At 46.1% G+C, this 15422-nt stretch overlaps 1 protein-coding gene across 2 annotated transcripts; it reads left to right on the forward strand.

The window, feature by feature from the left end:
* Positions 1–1874: 1874 nt before the first annotated feature.
* On the forward strand, positions 1875–14498 carry LOC115415880 (NLR family CARD domain-containing protein 3-like). 2 transcript variants are annotated; one of them, XM_030129536.1, is made up of 12 exons: positions 1875–2068; positions 2709–2889; positions 5180–5389; positions 5495–5557; positions 8506–8572; positions 8661–8865; positions 9025–10355; positions 10395–10846; positions 10988–11161; positions 12742–12915; positions 13569–13615; positions 13695–14498. In XM_030129536.1, exons 2-12 carry the CDS (start codon positions 2810–2812, stop codon positions 14267–14269), a joined length of 3378 nt encoding a protein of 1125 aa, XP_029985396.1. In that variant the 5' UTR covers positions 1875–2068; positions 2709–2809; the 3' UTR covers positions 14270–14498. The 2 variants fall into 2 exon arrangements, with proteins under 2 accessions (XP_029985396.1, XP_029985395.1); XM_030129535.1 differs by having other exon boundaries at positions 9025–10846.
* The last annotated feature ends 924 nt before the right edge of the window (positions 14499–15422 follow it).

The raw sequence follows: 15422 nt of genomic DNA on the forward strand, positions 1-15422 counted from the left end.
GGACCAGGACACAAACGAGCCGCAGGTTCGGATTTAGAGGCGAGTCTGTCCGGTCCATTTCAGGTGGAAATCACAAACAAACAGAATAAATCAGTGTTCCACTCACGGTTAAACTCACCCGGGCTGAACAGGTTCGGGTCCTGGTTCTGCTTGTACCGGTTCTGGTGGTCCAGGTGGATCTGTTGGTTCTTCTGTAGTGGTTTTAGGGTTCTGGTTTGAGTCCTGGTTCTGCTTGTTCTGTTGTGTTTTCAGCTCCATTTTGTGTCTAATTAAAGCACAGGTGTTTTTAATTAACTTTGTTTAACTGTGTTGTCTGACAGCTGTGTAATCACTTTATTTAATGGAGAGTGTCTAATACAGGGACAACTAGAAGCACTCGGAGAGCGCAGACCTCCACCAAGGCTGATCAGTGGCGCCCCCCGTGGGCCCCCCCACCCCCGATCACCACCAAAATTTAATCATTTCTTCCTTATCCCATTTCCAACAAACCCTGAAAATTTCATCCAAATTTGTCCATAACTTTTTGAGTTATGTTGCACACTAACGGACAGACAAACAATCAAACAAACAAACCCTGGCAAAAACATAACCTCCTTGGTGGAGGTAAATATAAGTCACCAAATGAACTGAATCCAAAAAATAAACCAACTGTGACAAAAATATCAACTAAAAATGAACAAAAATCAACAGAAAAATATCAAATTAATCAAAAGAATTAAAAATTGAACCCAAAAAGTCACTTTTTCTTCTGTTTTCTGTTTTGATATTATAACAATTGAAAGGGCTCTTATGTGATTTTCACTGAAAAATGAAAGTTCCAGAGGATCATATATGAATAAAAGGAGACAAAGCACTTATATGAAAAACTAAAGGTAGAGAAAAGTCCTGATGGAGCTGATGGGATTAGATCAGATGGATTAGATGGATTAGATCATATGTGTGGAAATAACTCCTATTATAAAGTCAAATTAAACAAAAACAAAATAAAACAAGACAACATAAAGTAAAATGAAATAATCCAAATAAAGTAAAGTAAAACAAAATCAAATCAAACAAAATAAAGTCAAATAAATGAAATAAAGTCCAATCAAATACAGATAAATGTTGACATGTTCAGGTCTCTGTGGTTTATTAATTTATTATTTATGTATTTATTTCTTTCTTCTTCTTCTTCTTCTTCTTATTATTATTATTATTTAAAAAAAAATTTCTATCATGCAGATGAACTCCTTTGGTTTCTGTCCTTTTTGGATCATTAACTTTCACTGTTGTGATCAATAGATGATCAACTGGAAGCACTCGGAGAGCGCAGACCTCCGCCAAGGCTGATCAGTGCCCCCCCCCCCCCCCCCCCCCCCCCGTGGGCCCCCCCACGCCAAGGAGGTTATGTTTTTGCCAGGGTTTGTTTGTCTGTCTGTCCGTTAGTGTGCAACATAACTCAAAAAGTTATGGACAGATTTTGATTAAATTTTCTGGTCTGCACCCCCCCCCCCGTGGGCCCCCCCACCCCTGATCACCACCAAAATTTAATAATTTCTTCCTTATCCCATTTCCAACAAACCCTGAAAATTTCATCCAAATCTGTCCATAACTTTTTGAGTTATGTTGCACACTAACGGACAGACAGACAAACAGACAGACAAACAAACAAACAAACCCTGGCAAAAACATAACCTCCTTGGCGGAGGTAACAAACAAACAAACAAACAAACAAACAAACAAACAAACAAACCCTGGCAAAAACATAACCTCCTTGGCGGAGGTAATGATGGGACTGAATGTGTGTGTGTGTGTGTGTGTGTTTTGTCTGTAGCCCCTCCCTCTTCCGTTCATCCGCTCTGAGCAGTTTTTTACTTTCACTTTTATTCATCTGACGCACATTCAGCCTCTAACGGAGACAGAGGAACTGTGGACTGCTTACAGCAAGATCTGGACCCACAACCAGAACCCACAACAGGTAGGAAAAGAGACTCCAGAACCCTAACCCATCTGGACCCAGGACCCAGAACCCACAACCCAGAACAATCTGGACCCAGGACCCGGAACTCAGGACCCTAACCCTCAACAGGTACACTGTAATAAATTTTACTGTTAAATAACAGTCAAATACTGTCAGCTATAGTGTCCAGCATGCTACTGTTATTTTACAGTACCTCTACTGTAATCTACAACTGCAGTTACTTACTGTAAAAAGTATTACGGTACTGGGCTGTATATAATGTTCCTTTTACAGTCAAATACTGTTAGCCACAGTTGCTGCATTTTACAGTAACTACCGTATTCCAAGAAACAATATATTACTGTAAAACGTATTTAATGTAATATTTACAGTATAACAGCAAAAAGCTAGGATTGTAACATTTCAAACTAGAAGCTCTCGGAGAGCGCAGACCTCCGCCAAGGCTGATCAGTGGCCCCCCCCCCGTGGGCCCACCCACCCCCGATCACCACCAAAATGTAATAATTTCTTCCTTATCCCATTTCCAACAAACCCTGAAAATTTCATCCAAATCTGTCCATAACTTTTTGAGTTATGTTGCACACTAACGGACAGACAGACAAACAAACAAACAAACAAACCCTGGCAAAAACATAACCTCCTTGGCGGAGGTAATTACATTTTAAAATACAAAATCATGAACATTGGTAGAAAAAGCTCAAACGAGCTGACCTTATAACATGAGCTTTTCTTAAATCCACTGCGACAGCAGCAGCGTTGTGATGAAGCTTGGTTGGAGGCCTTCACAGACAACATGGCTTTGAATGCTCATCATCCAACTTCCAGATGTGACTTCATCACCTGCAACTGATGGAGACAAGAACTGAGGTTCATGTCCCAAAACAGGATCAGATATATTGTTTACCCAGAACCTCTGGAGTCACTGTGAGGTATGAAAACTGGTTACGATGAACCCAAAATTCTGAGTCATACATTTATTCTGTACTTTTTTTGTACTTTATTTAAATTTGGTATCAGAAGTTCTACTGCTACCACTTAGGGCTGTTGTCTTACAGTGGTAGACACTGTCATGGAAGGACAAAAGCAGGTCTTTTATTCCTCAGATACAGACTGACAGCTAACAGACAGACTGAATGACAGACAGACACACACTGACACACACACACACACACACATACACACACTTCCAGCAGTATTAGTGTGGGACTGGCTGGAGGGTCAGGATGAGCTCAGGATCAGCTGCAGTGGAACACATTTGGACAATGGGAGATCACTGATGAATGACACTGTGTTTACAGAGCTGTAAAGCATACACACATTCAATAATGTTACACATCCTATACAAACTGACCAACACAGAGGGAAACATTAGCCTGAGTCACTTCCTTTTATTCAAACAGTGGTTCATTATCTGTTAACATGGATGTCCAAGTTAGTAAATTCCACTTTACAGATTTAAAGTCTTTTAAATGTAACCCTGGGGCAGTGAAAACCACACACACTGACACTGTTTAGTTTAACTGTGTCCACTTCACAGCTAGCATGTGTGCTTCAGCTTACATTAGCTGCATGTTAGCTACATAAGGCTAACACCCCAAATATGAAGCAGTGTTACACCGCCTGTTACACCGCCTGTTACACCGCACAAGTTGCATCCGATGTGAACGCGGTTTATGGAGGCAATGTAATGTTTAATGAACTCCAGATGCCACAGCATGGTGACAGTTCCACTGATAAAATCCCATTTATCTGATAAATGACCAACTGGAGCAGGATGGAGCAATGGCAGTGGAGGTAGAAGGATGAAAGCATCAGGTGGCCTCTGTTCCACTGCTGGATGGTCCGGGGAAAAAGAGGCGTTTTTTCTGTATTTATTTGTTCCTTCTGTTTCGTAAAAGAACCACTAACCTTTAATGCAGTCAGTCTATAGTTAACGTTCGTTAGATTGAATCTTTTTCTAAACGAGCTGGTGGGACTTGATGCCAGATGACTTTGTTCAGAGCAGTTCTGGGTGGACAGCAGTGGAGGAGCTGAAGAAAAGACTGGAGAATACTGTCACATGTAGCAGGAGCTGACTGTTTTCTTTTTTTTTCTTTATTATTTTTTTAATGGGTTAGGGTTAGGGTTAGCTGACTGTTTTAAATGTCCTCCTTAAAGACCTCATTATTTACAGCATTATACTGGATTTACAAAGAACAGCATGATACCGTACAAAATTTACCGTTTTTTTACAGTAATTTGTTACAGTGTAAGGAAACAGACTCCAGAACCCTAACCCAACTGGACCCAGAACCCTAACCTGGATGACACAACTGGTCGTGGGAGGGTCTCAGTGGTCCAGGTCAGGGTTCGGACGATGGATGGATGGATGGATGGATGGATGGATAGATGGATAGATGGATAGATGGATAGATAGATAGATAGATAGACTTTATGAATCCCCTAGGTAAAATTCTGAATACAAAACGCGCTCGCTGCTCCACAAACACAGCCATACCACATCAACACAGTAAATAATTAAATGCAGAGTATAAGCAGCTGTGAATAACTTTGATTAAAAAGAAGTAGATTTAAAAGACAAGGGGTGTTTTCTACATGTCACATAAAAATATAAAACCATAAAAATATAAAAACATAAAAACATAAAATCATAGACTCACCTGAGGACAGAAGTGTTCTTAAGCTCCTCCCTCCTATATGCCCCCACCCAGCTGCTCCTCCTCCTGTCTCCTCCCACTTAAACAGTTATACAGTCTTATTGCACCAGGGACAAACCACTTCACATATCTAGTGTCGGAGCAGTTCAGTGAACACAGTCTGTGGCTGAAGGTGAACCTCTGCAGACCGAGGGCACTGGACAGGGTTCTGTTCTGGCACCACCTCTACAGAGTCCAGCTTCACCCTCCCTGGGGGTAGGGTGGTAGAGGGGTAGGGTGGTAGAGGGGGTGTGTCCCAGTAATTAACAACATTAATAAAATTGATAAGGACCCTAAACATCAGAACCATGAAGGAGGAACCACGAATGGACATCTAGTGTAAAAACACAACATCAGGGTCAGGGTTACCAACCTGGACCCTAACCCCTAACCCTAACCTGGACCCTAACCCTAACTTTAACCCTAACCATCAGTCAATGCCACAGCTTTAGTTCAATTCAGTTATTATGTGATTGGTTCAGTTCTTACACAGATTATTACAAGTGGATTTTTCCTTCCACAGTGGATCTGGACCTAGACTTGGACCTGAACCTGAGCCCAGCTGTGTCTCCCTGATGAGTGGACAGTCCATGGACCCTCCTGAACCCAGTAGACGGTCCATGGACCCACCTGAACCCAGCTGTGTGTCCATGAGGAGTGGATGGTCCATGGACCCACCAATAGTTTTTAACCAACCAATCCCAGGTTTGGGAACGATGAAGACTCTAAGTGGGTGAGTTTCTGGGACACATCAAGCGAACCATGATCAGGGTTTCCTGTGGGGTCAGGGTTTCCTGTGGGGTCAGGTGTCAGTTTTATCAAACTTGTCATTTATCAGGTGTGTTTTTGTTCGGAGTGTGCAGGACTTCACCTCAGATCAGCAGAAAAATACATACACACTGTAAGTACATATATGAACATATATATATGAAGTCTACAGAATTAGCATCAGTTAGCGCACACACACACACACACACACACACACACACATATATGAACAGTACAGGCCAAAAGTTTGGACACACCTTCTCATTCTTTGCATTTTCTTTATTTTCATGACTATTTTCATTGTAGATTCTCACTGAAGGCATCAAAACTATGAATGAACACATGTGGAATTATGTACTTAACAAAAAAGTGTGAAATAACTGAAAACATCTCTTATATTCTAGTTTCTTCAAAGTAGCCACCCTTAGCTCTGATGACTGTTTTTCACACTCTTGCCATTCTCTTGATGAGCTTCCAGAGGTAGTCACCTGAAATGGTTTCCTAACAGTCTTGAAGAAGTTCCCACAGATGCTTAGCACTTGTTGGTCCTTTTGCCTTCACTCTGCGGTCCAGCTCACCCCAAACCATCTGGATTGGGTTCAGGTCCGGTGACTGTGGAGGCCAGGTCATCTGGCGCAGCACTCCATCACTCTCCTTCTTGGTCAAATATCCCTCACACAGCCTGGAGGTGTGTTTGGGGTCATTGTCCTGTTGAAACATAAATGATGGTCCAACTAAACGCAGACCGGATGGAATGGCATGTCACTTCAGGATGCTGTGGTAGCCATGCTGATTCAGGTTGCCTTCAATCTTGAATAAATCCCCAACAGCGTCACCAGCAAAGCACCCCCACACCATCACACCTCCCCCTCCATGCTTCACGGTGGGAACCAGGCATGTAGCATCCATCCGTTCACCTTTTCTGCGTCGCACAAAGACACGGCGGTTGGATCCAAAGATCTCAAATTTGGACTCATCAGACCAAAGCACAGATTTCCACTGGTCTAATGTCCATTCCTTGGGTTTCTTGGCCCAAATAAATCTCTTGTGTTTGTTGCCTCTCCTGAGCCGTGGTTTCCTAGCAGCTATTTGACCATGAAGGCCTGATTCACGTAGTCTCCTCTTAACAGTTGTTGTAGAGATGTGTCTGCTGCTAGAGCTCTGTGTGGTATTCATCTGGTCTCTAATCTGAGCTGCTGTTAATTTGCGATTTCTGAGGCCGGTGACTCAGATGAACTTATCTTCAGCATCAGAGGTGACTCTTGGTCTTCCTTTCCTGGGGCGGTCCTCATGTGAGCCAGTTTCGTTGGAGCGCTTGATGGTTTTTGCGACTGCACTTGGGGACACATTCAAAGTTTTTGAAATTTTCTAGACTGACTGACCTTCATTTCTTAAAGTAATGATGGCCACTCGTTTGTCTTTACTTAGCTGATTGGTTCTCGCCATAATATGCATTCTAACAGTTGTCCAATAGGGCTGTCAGCTGTGCATCAACCTGACTTCTGCACAACACAACTGATGGTCCCAACCCCATCAATAAGGCAAGAAATTCCACTAAGTAACCCTGACAAGGCACAGCTATGAAGTGGAAACCATTTCAGGTGACTACCTCTGGAAGCTCATCAAGAGAATGCCAAGGGTGTGCAAGGCAGTCATCAGAGCTAAGGGTGGATACTTTGAAGAAACTAGAATATAAGAGATGTTTTCAGTTATTTCACACTTTTTTGTTAAGTACATAATTCCACATGTGTTCATTCATAGTTTTGATGCCTTCAGTGAGAATCTACAATGTAAATAGTCATGAAAATAAAGAAAATGCGAAGAATGAGAAGATGTGTCCAAACTTTTGGCCTGTACTATATATATATATATATATATATATATATATATATATATATATATATATGTATATGTACAGGGCGGGGAAGCAAAATGTACACTATTTTGAGGCAGGGATTGAAAGACAGTGTATGACCAATTAGTTTATTGAAAGTCATGAGAATTTATTTGCCACAAGAAAATGTCCATAATAGAAAATGTTTTTATTCTATGTGTCCTCCTTCTTTCTCAATAACTGCCTTCACACGCTTCCTGAAACTTGCGCAAGTGTTCCTCAAATATTGGGGTGACAACTTCTCCCATTCTTCTTTAATAGTATCTTCCAGACTTTCTGGTAATAGTTTTGCTCATAGTCATTCTCTTCTTTCCATTATAAACAGTCTTTATGGACACTCCAACTATTTTTGAAATCTCCTTTGGTGTGACGAGTGCATTCAGCAAATCACACACTCTTTGACGTTTGCTTTCCTGATTACTCATATGGGCAAAAGTTTGTGAAAAGGTATGGATAATAGTGTTAAGTATGATTATGACATCAGTATATGTTTGGGTTCAAAACAACTGACGTAGTGCCTGCTGAGAAAAAACAACTAAATGTTCATTGTAAATTTTGCTTCCCCACCCTGTATATATATATATATATATATATATATACACATATGTGTGTTGATATGTTTATATATATGAAATCTACAGGATTAGCATAAGTTTGCATGTTCAGACTTATGGCGCGTTCCGAAGTGCTGAAAGGTGGAAGTTTCTGACATTCAACTGGGTAACCTGCATGGGACTGCCTGTCAACACCAGAGGTCCTGGTTCCAACTGGGGCCAGATCGAAGTACCCCGACCTCACCACGAACTACAACGTGACGTCAACACAACAATGGCGAAGCACAGTGTGCAAGTTCGCAATGAAAAAAAACAAAACAAAAAAAAAAACATTGCAATGTATAATTAGCTGATGGGTGGTTTGGCTTATGTGAGGACACTGGACGGTCCAGCCCTAACCCTAACCCTAACAGTAACAGCCAATAGGAGCTTAGCTCTGCGCTCCACGATATTTGGAGTTTGTGTTCTACATGGATGTAGTCAACTCCAGGTGGGACACGTTCCACCTCCCAGCACTTTGGAACGCACCATCAGTAGGAGTTCCATTAGAATGACCTCCCTGACCTCATTGTCCCAGATGAGCCAGTGGAAATGCAGAATAGTTCCTCATGGTTCTCCATCTTTCGTCCACAGATGGGAGCAGCAGTGTGTAGGGTCAAGTGGTCAGCACCATCACACCGACCTGGACTCCGTATTTAAGGTCTGTTCGTGGACACACAGTCCTTGGTCATGGGTTCTGTTGGTCCGTTTACTGTCGTGCTTTGATCTGATGGTGTTTTGTGTTCCAGCGGCTGGAGGAAGACATCACCAGGTTTGTCAAGAAGGAGCTGAACAAGTTCCAGCAGATTCTGAGTCCAGATTATGGAGGAGCGGCAGAACGCCTGAAGGACCAGGATGAAGAACAGAGGACAAGCAGAGAGGCCGTTCTGAAGATCACACTGAACTTCCTGAGGAAGATGAACCACCAGGACCTGGCCCAACGTCTGCAGACCAGTAAGACCTGGCCCACCTGTTCATATGTGCACTGCTACAAACAACAGGCTAACCCTAACCCTAACCCTAACCCCAAGACCTGGCCCACCTGTTCATACAAAGAACAGGCTAACCCTAACCCTAACCCTAACCCTGGACTCATGTGGTCTGTCCTTGCAGAATCTCCTGACATGTGCCAGTCCAACCACAAATCCAACCTGAAGAAAAAGTTTGAGTGTGTGTTTGAGGGCATCGCTAAAGCAGGGAACCCCAAAACCCTCCTGAACCAGATCTACACAGAGGTCCACATCACAGAGGGAGGGGCTACAGAGGTCAACCAGGACCATGAGGTCAGACAGATTGAAACGACTTCCAGGAAACCAGACCAACCGGAATTAACCATCCTGTGTCAGGACATCTTCAAAACACCAGCTGACAGAGATCGACCAATCAGAACAGTGCTGACAAAGGGCGTGGCTGGCATCGGGAAAACAGTGTCCACACAGAAGTTCAGTCTGGACTGGGCTGAAGACAAAGCCAACCAGGACATCCACTTCATATTTCCATTCACCTTCAGAGAGCTGAATGTGCTGAAACAGAAGAAGTTCAGCTTGGTGGAACTGGTTCAGCACTTCTTCACTGAAACCAGACAAGCAGGAATCTGGATCTTTGAAGACCTCCGGGTGGTGTTCATCTTAGACGGTCTGGATGAGTGTCGACCTCCTCTGGACTTCAACAACACTCAGATCCTGACTGATGTGACAGAGTCCAGCTCAGTGGATGTGCTGCTGATGAACCTCATCAGGGGGAACCTGCTTCCCTCTGCTCGCCTCTGGATAACCACACGACCTGCAGCAGCCAATCAGATCCCTGCTCAGTGGGTGGACATGGTGACAGAGGTCAGAGGGTTCAAGGACCCACAGAAGGAGGAGTACTTCAGGAAGAGGTTCACAGATGAGAAATGGGCTGGTACGATCATCGACCACATCAGGAAGTCCCGAAGCGTCCACATCATGTGTCACATCCCAGTCTTCTGCTGGATCACCGCTACAGTTCTGGAGGACGTGTTGAAGACCACAGAGGGAGGAGAACTGCCCAAGACCTTGACTCAGATGTACATCCACTTCCTGGTGGTTCAGGCCAAACTGAAGAATGTCAAGTATGATGGAAGATCTGGGACAGATCCACCCTGGAGTCCAGAGACCAGGAAGATGATTGAGTCTCTAGGAAAACTGGCCTTTGAGCAGCTGAAGAAAGGAAACCTGATCTTCTATGAATCCGACCTGACAGAGTGTGGCATCGATATCAGCTCAGCCTCAGTGTACTCAGGAGTGTTCACAGAGGTCTTCAAAGAGGAGAAAGGACTGTACCAGGACCAGAGGTTCTGCTTCATCCACTTGAGTGTCCAGGAGTTTCTGGCTGCTCTTCATGTCCATCAGACCTTCACCAACACTGGAGTCAATCTGCTGTCAGAAGAACAAACCACATCCCAGTGGTCTGGATCTGCAGAGGCACAGTTCTACCAGAGGTCTGGATCTACAGAGGCACAGTTCTACCAGACCGCCGTGGACCAGGCCTTACAAAATCCAAATGGACAGTTTGACTTGTTCCTTCGCTTCCTCCTGGGTCTGTCCCTGCAGACCAATCAGGGTCTTCTAGAAGGTCTACTCACACAAAGAAAATGCACCTCACAGACCAATCAGAAAACTGTTGAGTACATCAAGGAGAAGATCGATGAGAATGTGTCTGCAGAGAGAAGCATTAACCTGTTCCACTGTCTGAATGAACTGGGGGATCGAGATTTGGTGGATCAGATCCAACAGTACCTGAAATCAGGAGGTCTGTCCAAACAGAAGCTGTCCTCTGCTCAGTGGTCCGCTCTGGTCTTCATCCTACTGTCGTCAGAAAAGGACCTGGACGAGTTTGACCTGAACAAATACGGTGCTTCAGAGGAGGCTCTTGTGAAGCTCCTCCCAGTGGTCAAAGCCTCCAACAAAGCTCTGTAAGTATGAAGCATATGAGTCCATCAGAGACCACGTGAGTCCATCAGAGACCATGTGAGTCCATCAGAGACCACATGAGTCCATCAAAGACCATTTGACTGGGCTGCTGTGTTACCCAGTCTTTGCCTCTTTCATTGCAGACTCAGCGGCTGTAACCTCTCCGACAGAAGCTGTGAAGTCCTGTCCTTGGTTCTGGGGTCCCAGTCTTCCAGTCTCAGACACTTGGACCTGAGTAACAATGACCTGAAGGACTCTGGTGTCAGGCATCTGTGTGCTGGACTACAGAGTCCCAACTGTACCCTGGAGACTCTCAGGTCAGGATTAGTCCACCCCTGAACAGAAACCATAAGCGTCTCGGTTAGGGTCTTGGAAAACAAACATGCACATGAGACCCTTTGGGTTAGGGTTAGGGTGGAGCATATATGAGTACCGGGGTTAGGATTAGGGTGGAGCATATATGAGTACCAGGGTTGGGGGTAGGGTTAGGGTGGAGCATATATGAGTACCAGGGTTAGGGTTAGCCAGACTCCGTGTCCAGGGATCAGGTCGTCGAGCCCCCTGCCGTCGATTGCCACCCAATCCACAATGCACCCGGCCCCTACGGTTCCTTCGGTAGGTGGTAAGCCCACATTTGCTCCTTCGGGCTGGGCCCGGCCGGGCCCCTTGGGCATAGGCCTGGCCACCAGGCGCTCGCTTTCGAGCCCCAACCCTGGGCCTGACTCCAGGGTGGGGCCCCGGCTGCGCCGTGCCAGGCAACATCACGTTCCTTAGATTTTCCTTCTTCATAGGGGCTTTTGAACCGCTCTGAGTCTGGCCCGTCACCCAGGACCTGTTTGTCATGGGAGACCCTACCAGGGGCATGAAGCCCCCGACAACAGAGCTCCTGGGATCATTCAGGCGCTCAAACTCCCCACCATGGTAAGGTGGCAGTTCAAAGGGGAGCTACAGCAGTTGCTATATCGGTTGGTTGTGCTTCAGAAGGAGCTGAGCCAAGAGGCAAAGCTCTGGATTTACCGCTCAGTCTACATTCCTACCCTCACCTATGGTCATGAGCTTTGGGTCAGGACCCAAAGGACAACATCCTGGACACAAGCGGTCCAAATGAGTTTCCTCCGTAGGGTGGGTGGATCCACCCTCAGGGATAGGGGGAGCAGCTCAGTAACCAGGGAGGAGCTCAGAGTAGAGCCGCTGCTCCTCCACGTCCAGAGGAACCACCTGAGGTGGATCACACATCTGGTTCAGATCCTCCTGGACGCCCCCCTGGGGAGGTGTTCCGGGCGTGTCCTGTCAGGAAGAGTCCTCGGGGAAGACCTAGGACACGTTGGAGAGACTATGTCTCTCGACTGGCCTGGGAACGCCTCGGGGTCCCCCTGGAACAGCTGGAGGAGGAGTCTGAGGAGAGGGAAGTCTGGGTATCCCTGCTTAGACTGTTACCCCCGCGACCCGGCCCCGGATAAGAGGAAGAAAATAAATGGATGGATGGATGGGTTAGGATTAAGATTAGGATTAGGGTGGAGTATATTTGAGTACCAGCGTTAGGGTTAGGGTTAGTACCAGGGCTCCTCTTGGACTTTCTTGGCTGTTTCATGGATTCTGGTTGGATTCGGTCTCATTTTCCACTCGGTACTTTAAAGCTGTTATCCCAGAATGCACTTGTCAGTATCTGTACCACTGAACATATGACTACTAACCCTAACCCAGTCCCATATCTTTCTGCCATTTAATCCACTTCATTTAGTGCAAGTGAAGCAGAACCTATCAGTGTTCTGCTGCATTTGTGTTTGTGTACAGTTGAAGTGGACTCAGTCCCTAACCCTAACCCGGTGAACATATGACTACTAACCCTAACCCTAATCCAGGTAACCCTATGCACCTGCTGGTCTTTGTTTTGCAGACTGTCTGGATGTCTGATCACTCAGGAAGGCAGTTCTTGTCTGGCCTCGGCTCTGAGCTCCAACTGTTCTCATCTGAAGGAGCTGGATGTGAGCTACAACCACCCAGGAGACTGTGGAGGACTCCTCCTGTCTGCTGGACTACAGGACCCACTTTGGAGACTGCACACTCTCAGGTATGGGTTAGGGTTTGGGATGATCCGATGGGACCATTAGAGGGTGGAGACACTAGGCAGCAGGTCAACAGGTCTGCCTCAGACCTGATGTGTTGGAACCAGCAAAATGAGCAAGAGTCTGGGTCTGAAGAACTTTGACCAGGAAGGAACTGGGATGGACAGACCACTGTCTCAGACCATCTCCAGTGTAAAGTGGTTCGTACCGACCAAGAGTATCTGAAGAACAACCAGGACTCCACCAGACCACTGCAGGTGTGTTAGGTACCCGGACCAAGATGTTCCAGCAGATCCATGAAGTCCTGGAAGTTGTGAAATTGAAAGGATTGCCTATCCAGTATGTTCCACAGATGGTCCTGGGAGGTGGAGGTCCTTCTTTAGTCCAGTTTTGGTCAGTACTGACCAGTTCAGACCAGGAACACCAGCACCTGCAGGTGCAGACGTTCTGAAGGAGCTTTGAGGACCACATGTTGACCTGATGCCTAATGGATCAAACAAGTGAAAGGACCCATTAGAATGAACTAATCAATATTCTTTAAGCCTTCTGTCAGTGATGATCAGTGATCAATAGAGCAGGTTTACACAAGTGTTCCACAACCAATAATAGATACAAAGGTTATTGATCAGTCATGTGTGCTGCTCTTACCTCCTTCCAGTTTGGATCCTTCTGGAGTCCAATGGTTGACGCCAGGTCTGCGGAAGTGTAAGTACCACAATCAAACAAACATCACCTATTGAAATGCTCCTGTCTGATCAATAATGGTACCTTCTCCTGTCCTTAGACTCCTGTGACATCACACTGGATCCGAACACCGCTCAGGCGAAGCTCAAACTGTCGGACGGGAACACGAAGGTGACGTATATGGCCGAGGACCAACAACACCCCCATCACCAGGACCGCTTTGACTGGTACTCTCAGGTGTTGAGCTCGACGGTCCTGAGTGGGCGCCGGTACTGGGAGGTGGAGTGGAGGACCAAGGCCGACATATCGGTGTCTTATGGAGACATCCGCAGGAAAGGGAAGGGTCTGGAATGTCTGTTCGGATGCACCGATCAGTCCTGGAGGCTCCGCTGCTCCGCCGACTGTTACTCCTTCTGCCACAACAACGTCACCACCTACCTGTCGTTGTCGTCGTCGTCGTCCGGTCGAGTGGCGGTGTACGTGGACTGTCCTGCCGGATCCGTGTCCTTCTACAGGGTGGTCTCTGGTCAGCTGATCCACCTCCACACCTGCTACACCCCAGTGACTGCCCCAGTGCATGCTGGGTTTGGGCTGTGGTCTGGTTCCTCAGTGTCTATTTGTGATCTGAAGGACGAAAGGGTATACCCTAACTTGAAAAAGGTTAGGGTATGCTAACCTTAACCCTTACCTTAAAAGGTTAGGGTATGCTCAGTGGTGCAGAAAGGGTCCCCTGGGATCCCAAGCTATATATATATAGCATGCAACCTGCACGCTCTCTCTCACTCTGACAGAGACAGACAGGTGGGGGAGGGGCAATTTGGACTCAGGGGGTCCCTTCAGAGAATTTGAGACAGCTAGTTGTTACTGCAACTTCTCACTTCCGCTGTGCAGTGAACTTATTCTTTAGACTGTTTGTGTCAAGTCTGTTGGTCCTTTGGGGGCCCCTGCTGGCTTAGGGGCCCCAAGCAGCTGCCTGCCTTGCCTAATGGCAAGCTGCACCTCTGGGTATGCTAACCTTAACCCTTACCCTAAAAGGTTGGGTATGCTAACTCTAACCCTACAAAGGTTTGGGTATGCTAGGTTAGCTGGTGTGTTTTTGAACTGTAGATGTTCTATTGTGATGTAAATTGCAGACAGGCTGAATAAAGACTGCTTCCAGACTAACTGCACAGTTCCTTCAGTGGAATCAGTTCCATTATCATTGATTTGAACTAAATTAATTCAAAAACATCATCCAAAACATTGTCAAATGACACGATTATGAAAAAAGGAAGGCAACATGTGCTTAACTTTGAAACGATGGAGGAATCCCATCAACACTGGTGCCAAAGACCCTAACCCAACCCTACCCCTAAACCTAACCCAACCCTACCCCTAAACCTAACCCTACCCCTAACCCAACCCTACCCCTAAACCTAACCCAACCCTATCCGTAAACCTAACCCTACCCTACCCCTAACCCAACCCTACCCCTAAACCTAACCCTACCCCAAACCCAACCCTACCCCTAAACCTAACCCTACCCTACCCCTAACCCAACCCTACCCCTAAACCTAACCCAACCCTACCCCTAACCCTAACCCCTAACCCTACCCTACCCCTAAACCTAACCCAACCCCTAAACCTAACCCAACCCTACCCCTAAACCTAACCCTACCCCTAACCCAACCCTACCCCTAAACCTAACCCTACCCCTAACCCAACCCTACCCCTAAACCTAACCCAACCCTATCCGTAAACCTAACCCTACCCTACCCCTAACCCAACCCTACCCCTAAACCTAACCCTACCCCAAACCCAACCCTACCCCTAAACCTAACCCTACCCT

The sequence above is a fragment of the Sphaeramia orbicularis genome, unplaced genomic scaffold, assembly GCF_902148855.1.
Source record: "Sphaeramia orbicularis unplaced genomic scaffold, fSphaOr1.1, whole genome shotgun sequence".
NCBI lineage: Eukaryota > Metazoa > Chordata > Actinopteri > Kurtiformes > Apogonidae > Sphaeramia > Sphaeramia orbicularis.

Excerpts from the sequence above, each read along its gene's own strand:
- LOC115415880 (XM_030129535.1), top strand. The coding sequence starts at position 2,810 with ATGGAGACAAGAACTGAGGTTCATGTCCCAAAACAGGATCAGATATAT. Across the intron at positions 10,847-10,987 it reads AAAGCCTCCAACAAAGCTCT|ACTCAGCGGCTGTAACCTCT; the intron begins GTAAGTATGAAG and ends CTTTCATTGCAG. Across the intron at positions 11,162-12,741 it reads TGTACCCTGGAGACTCTCAG|ACTGTCTGGATGTCTGATCA; the intron begins GTCAGGATTAGT and ends TTTGTTTTGCAG.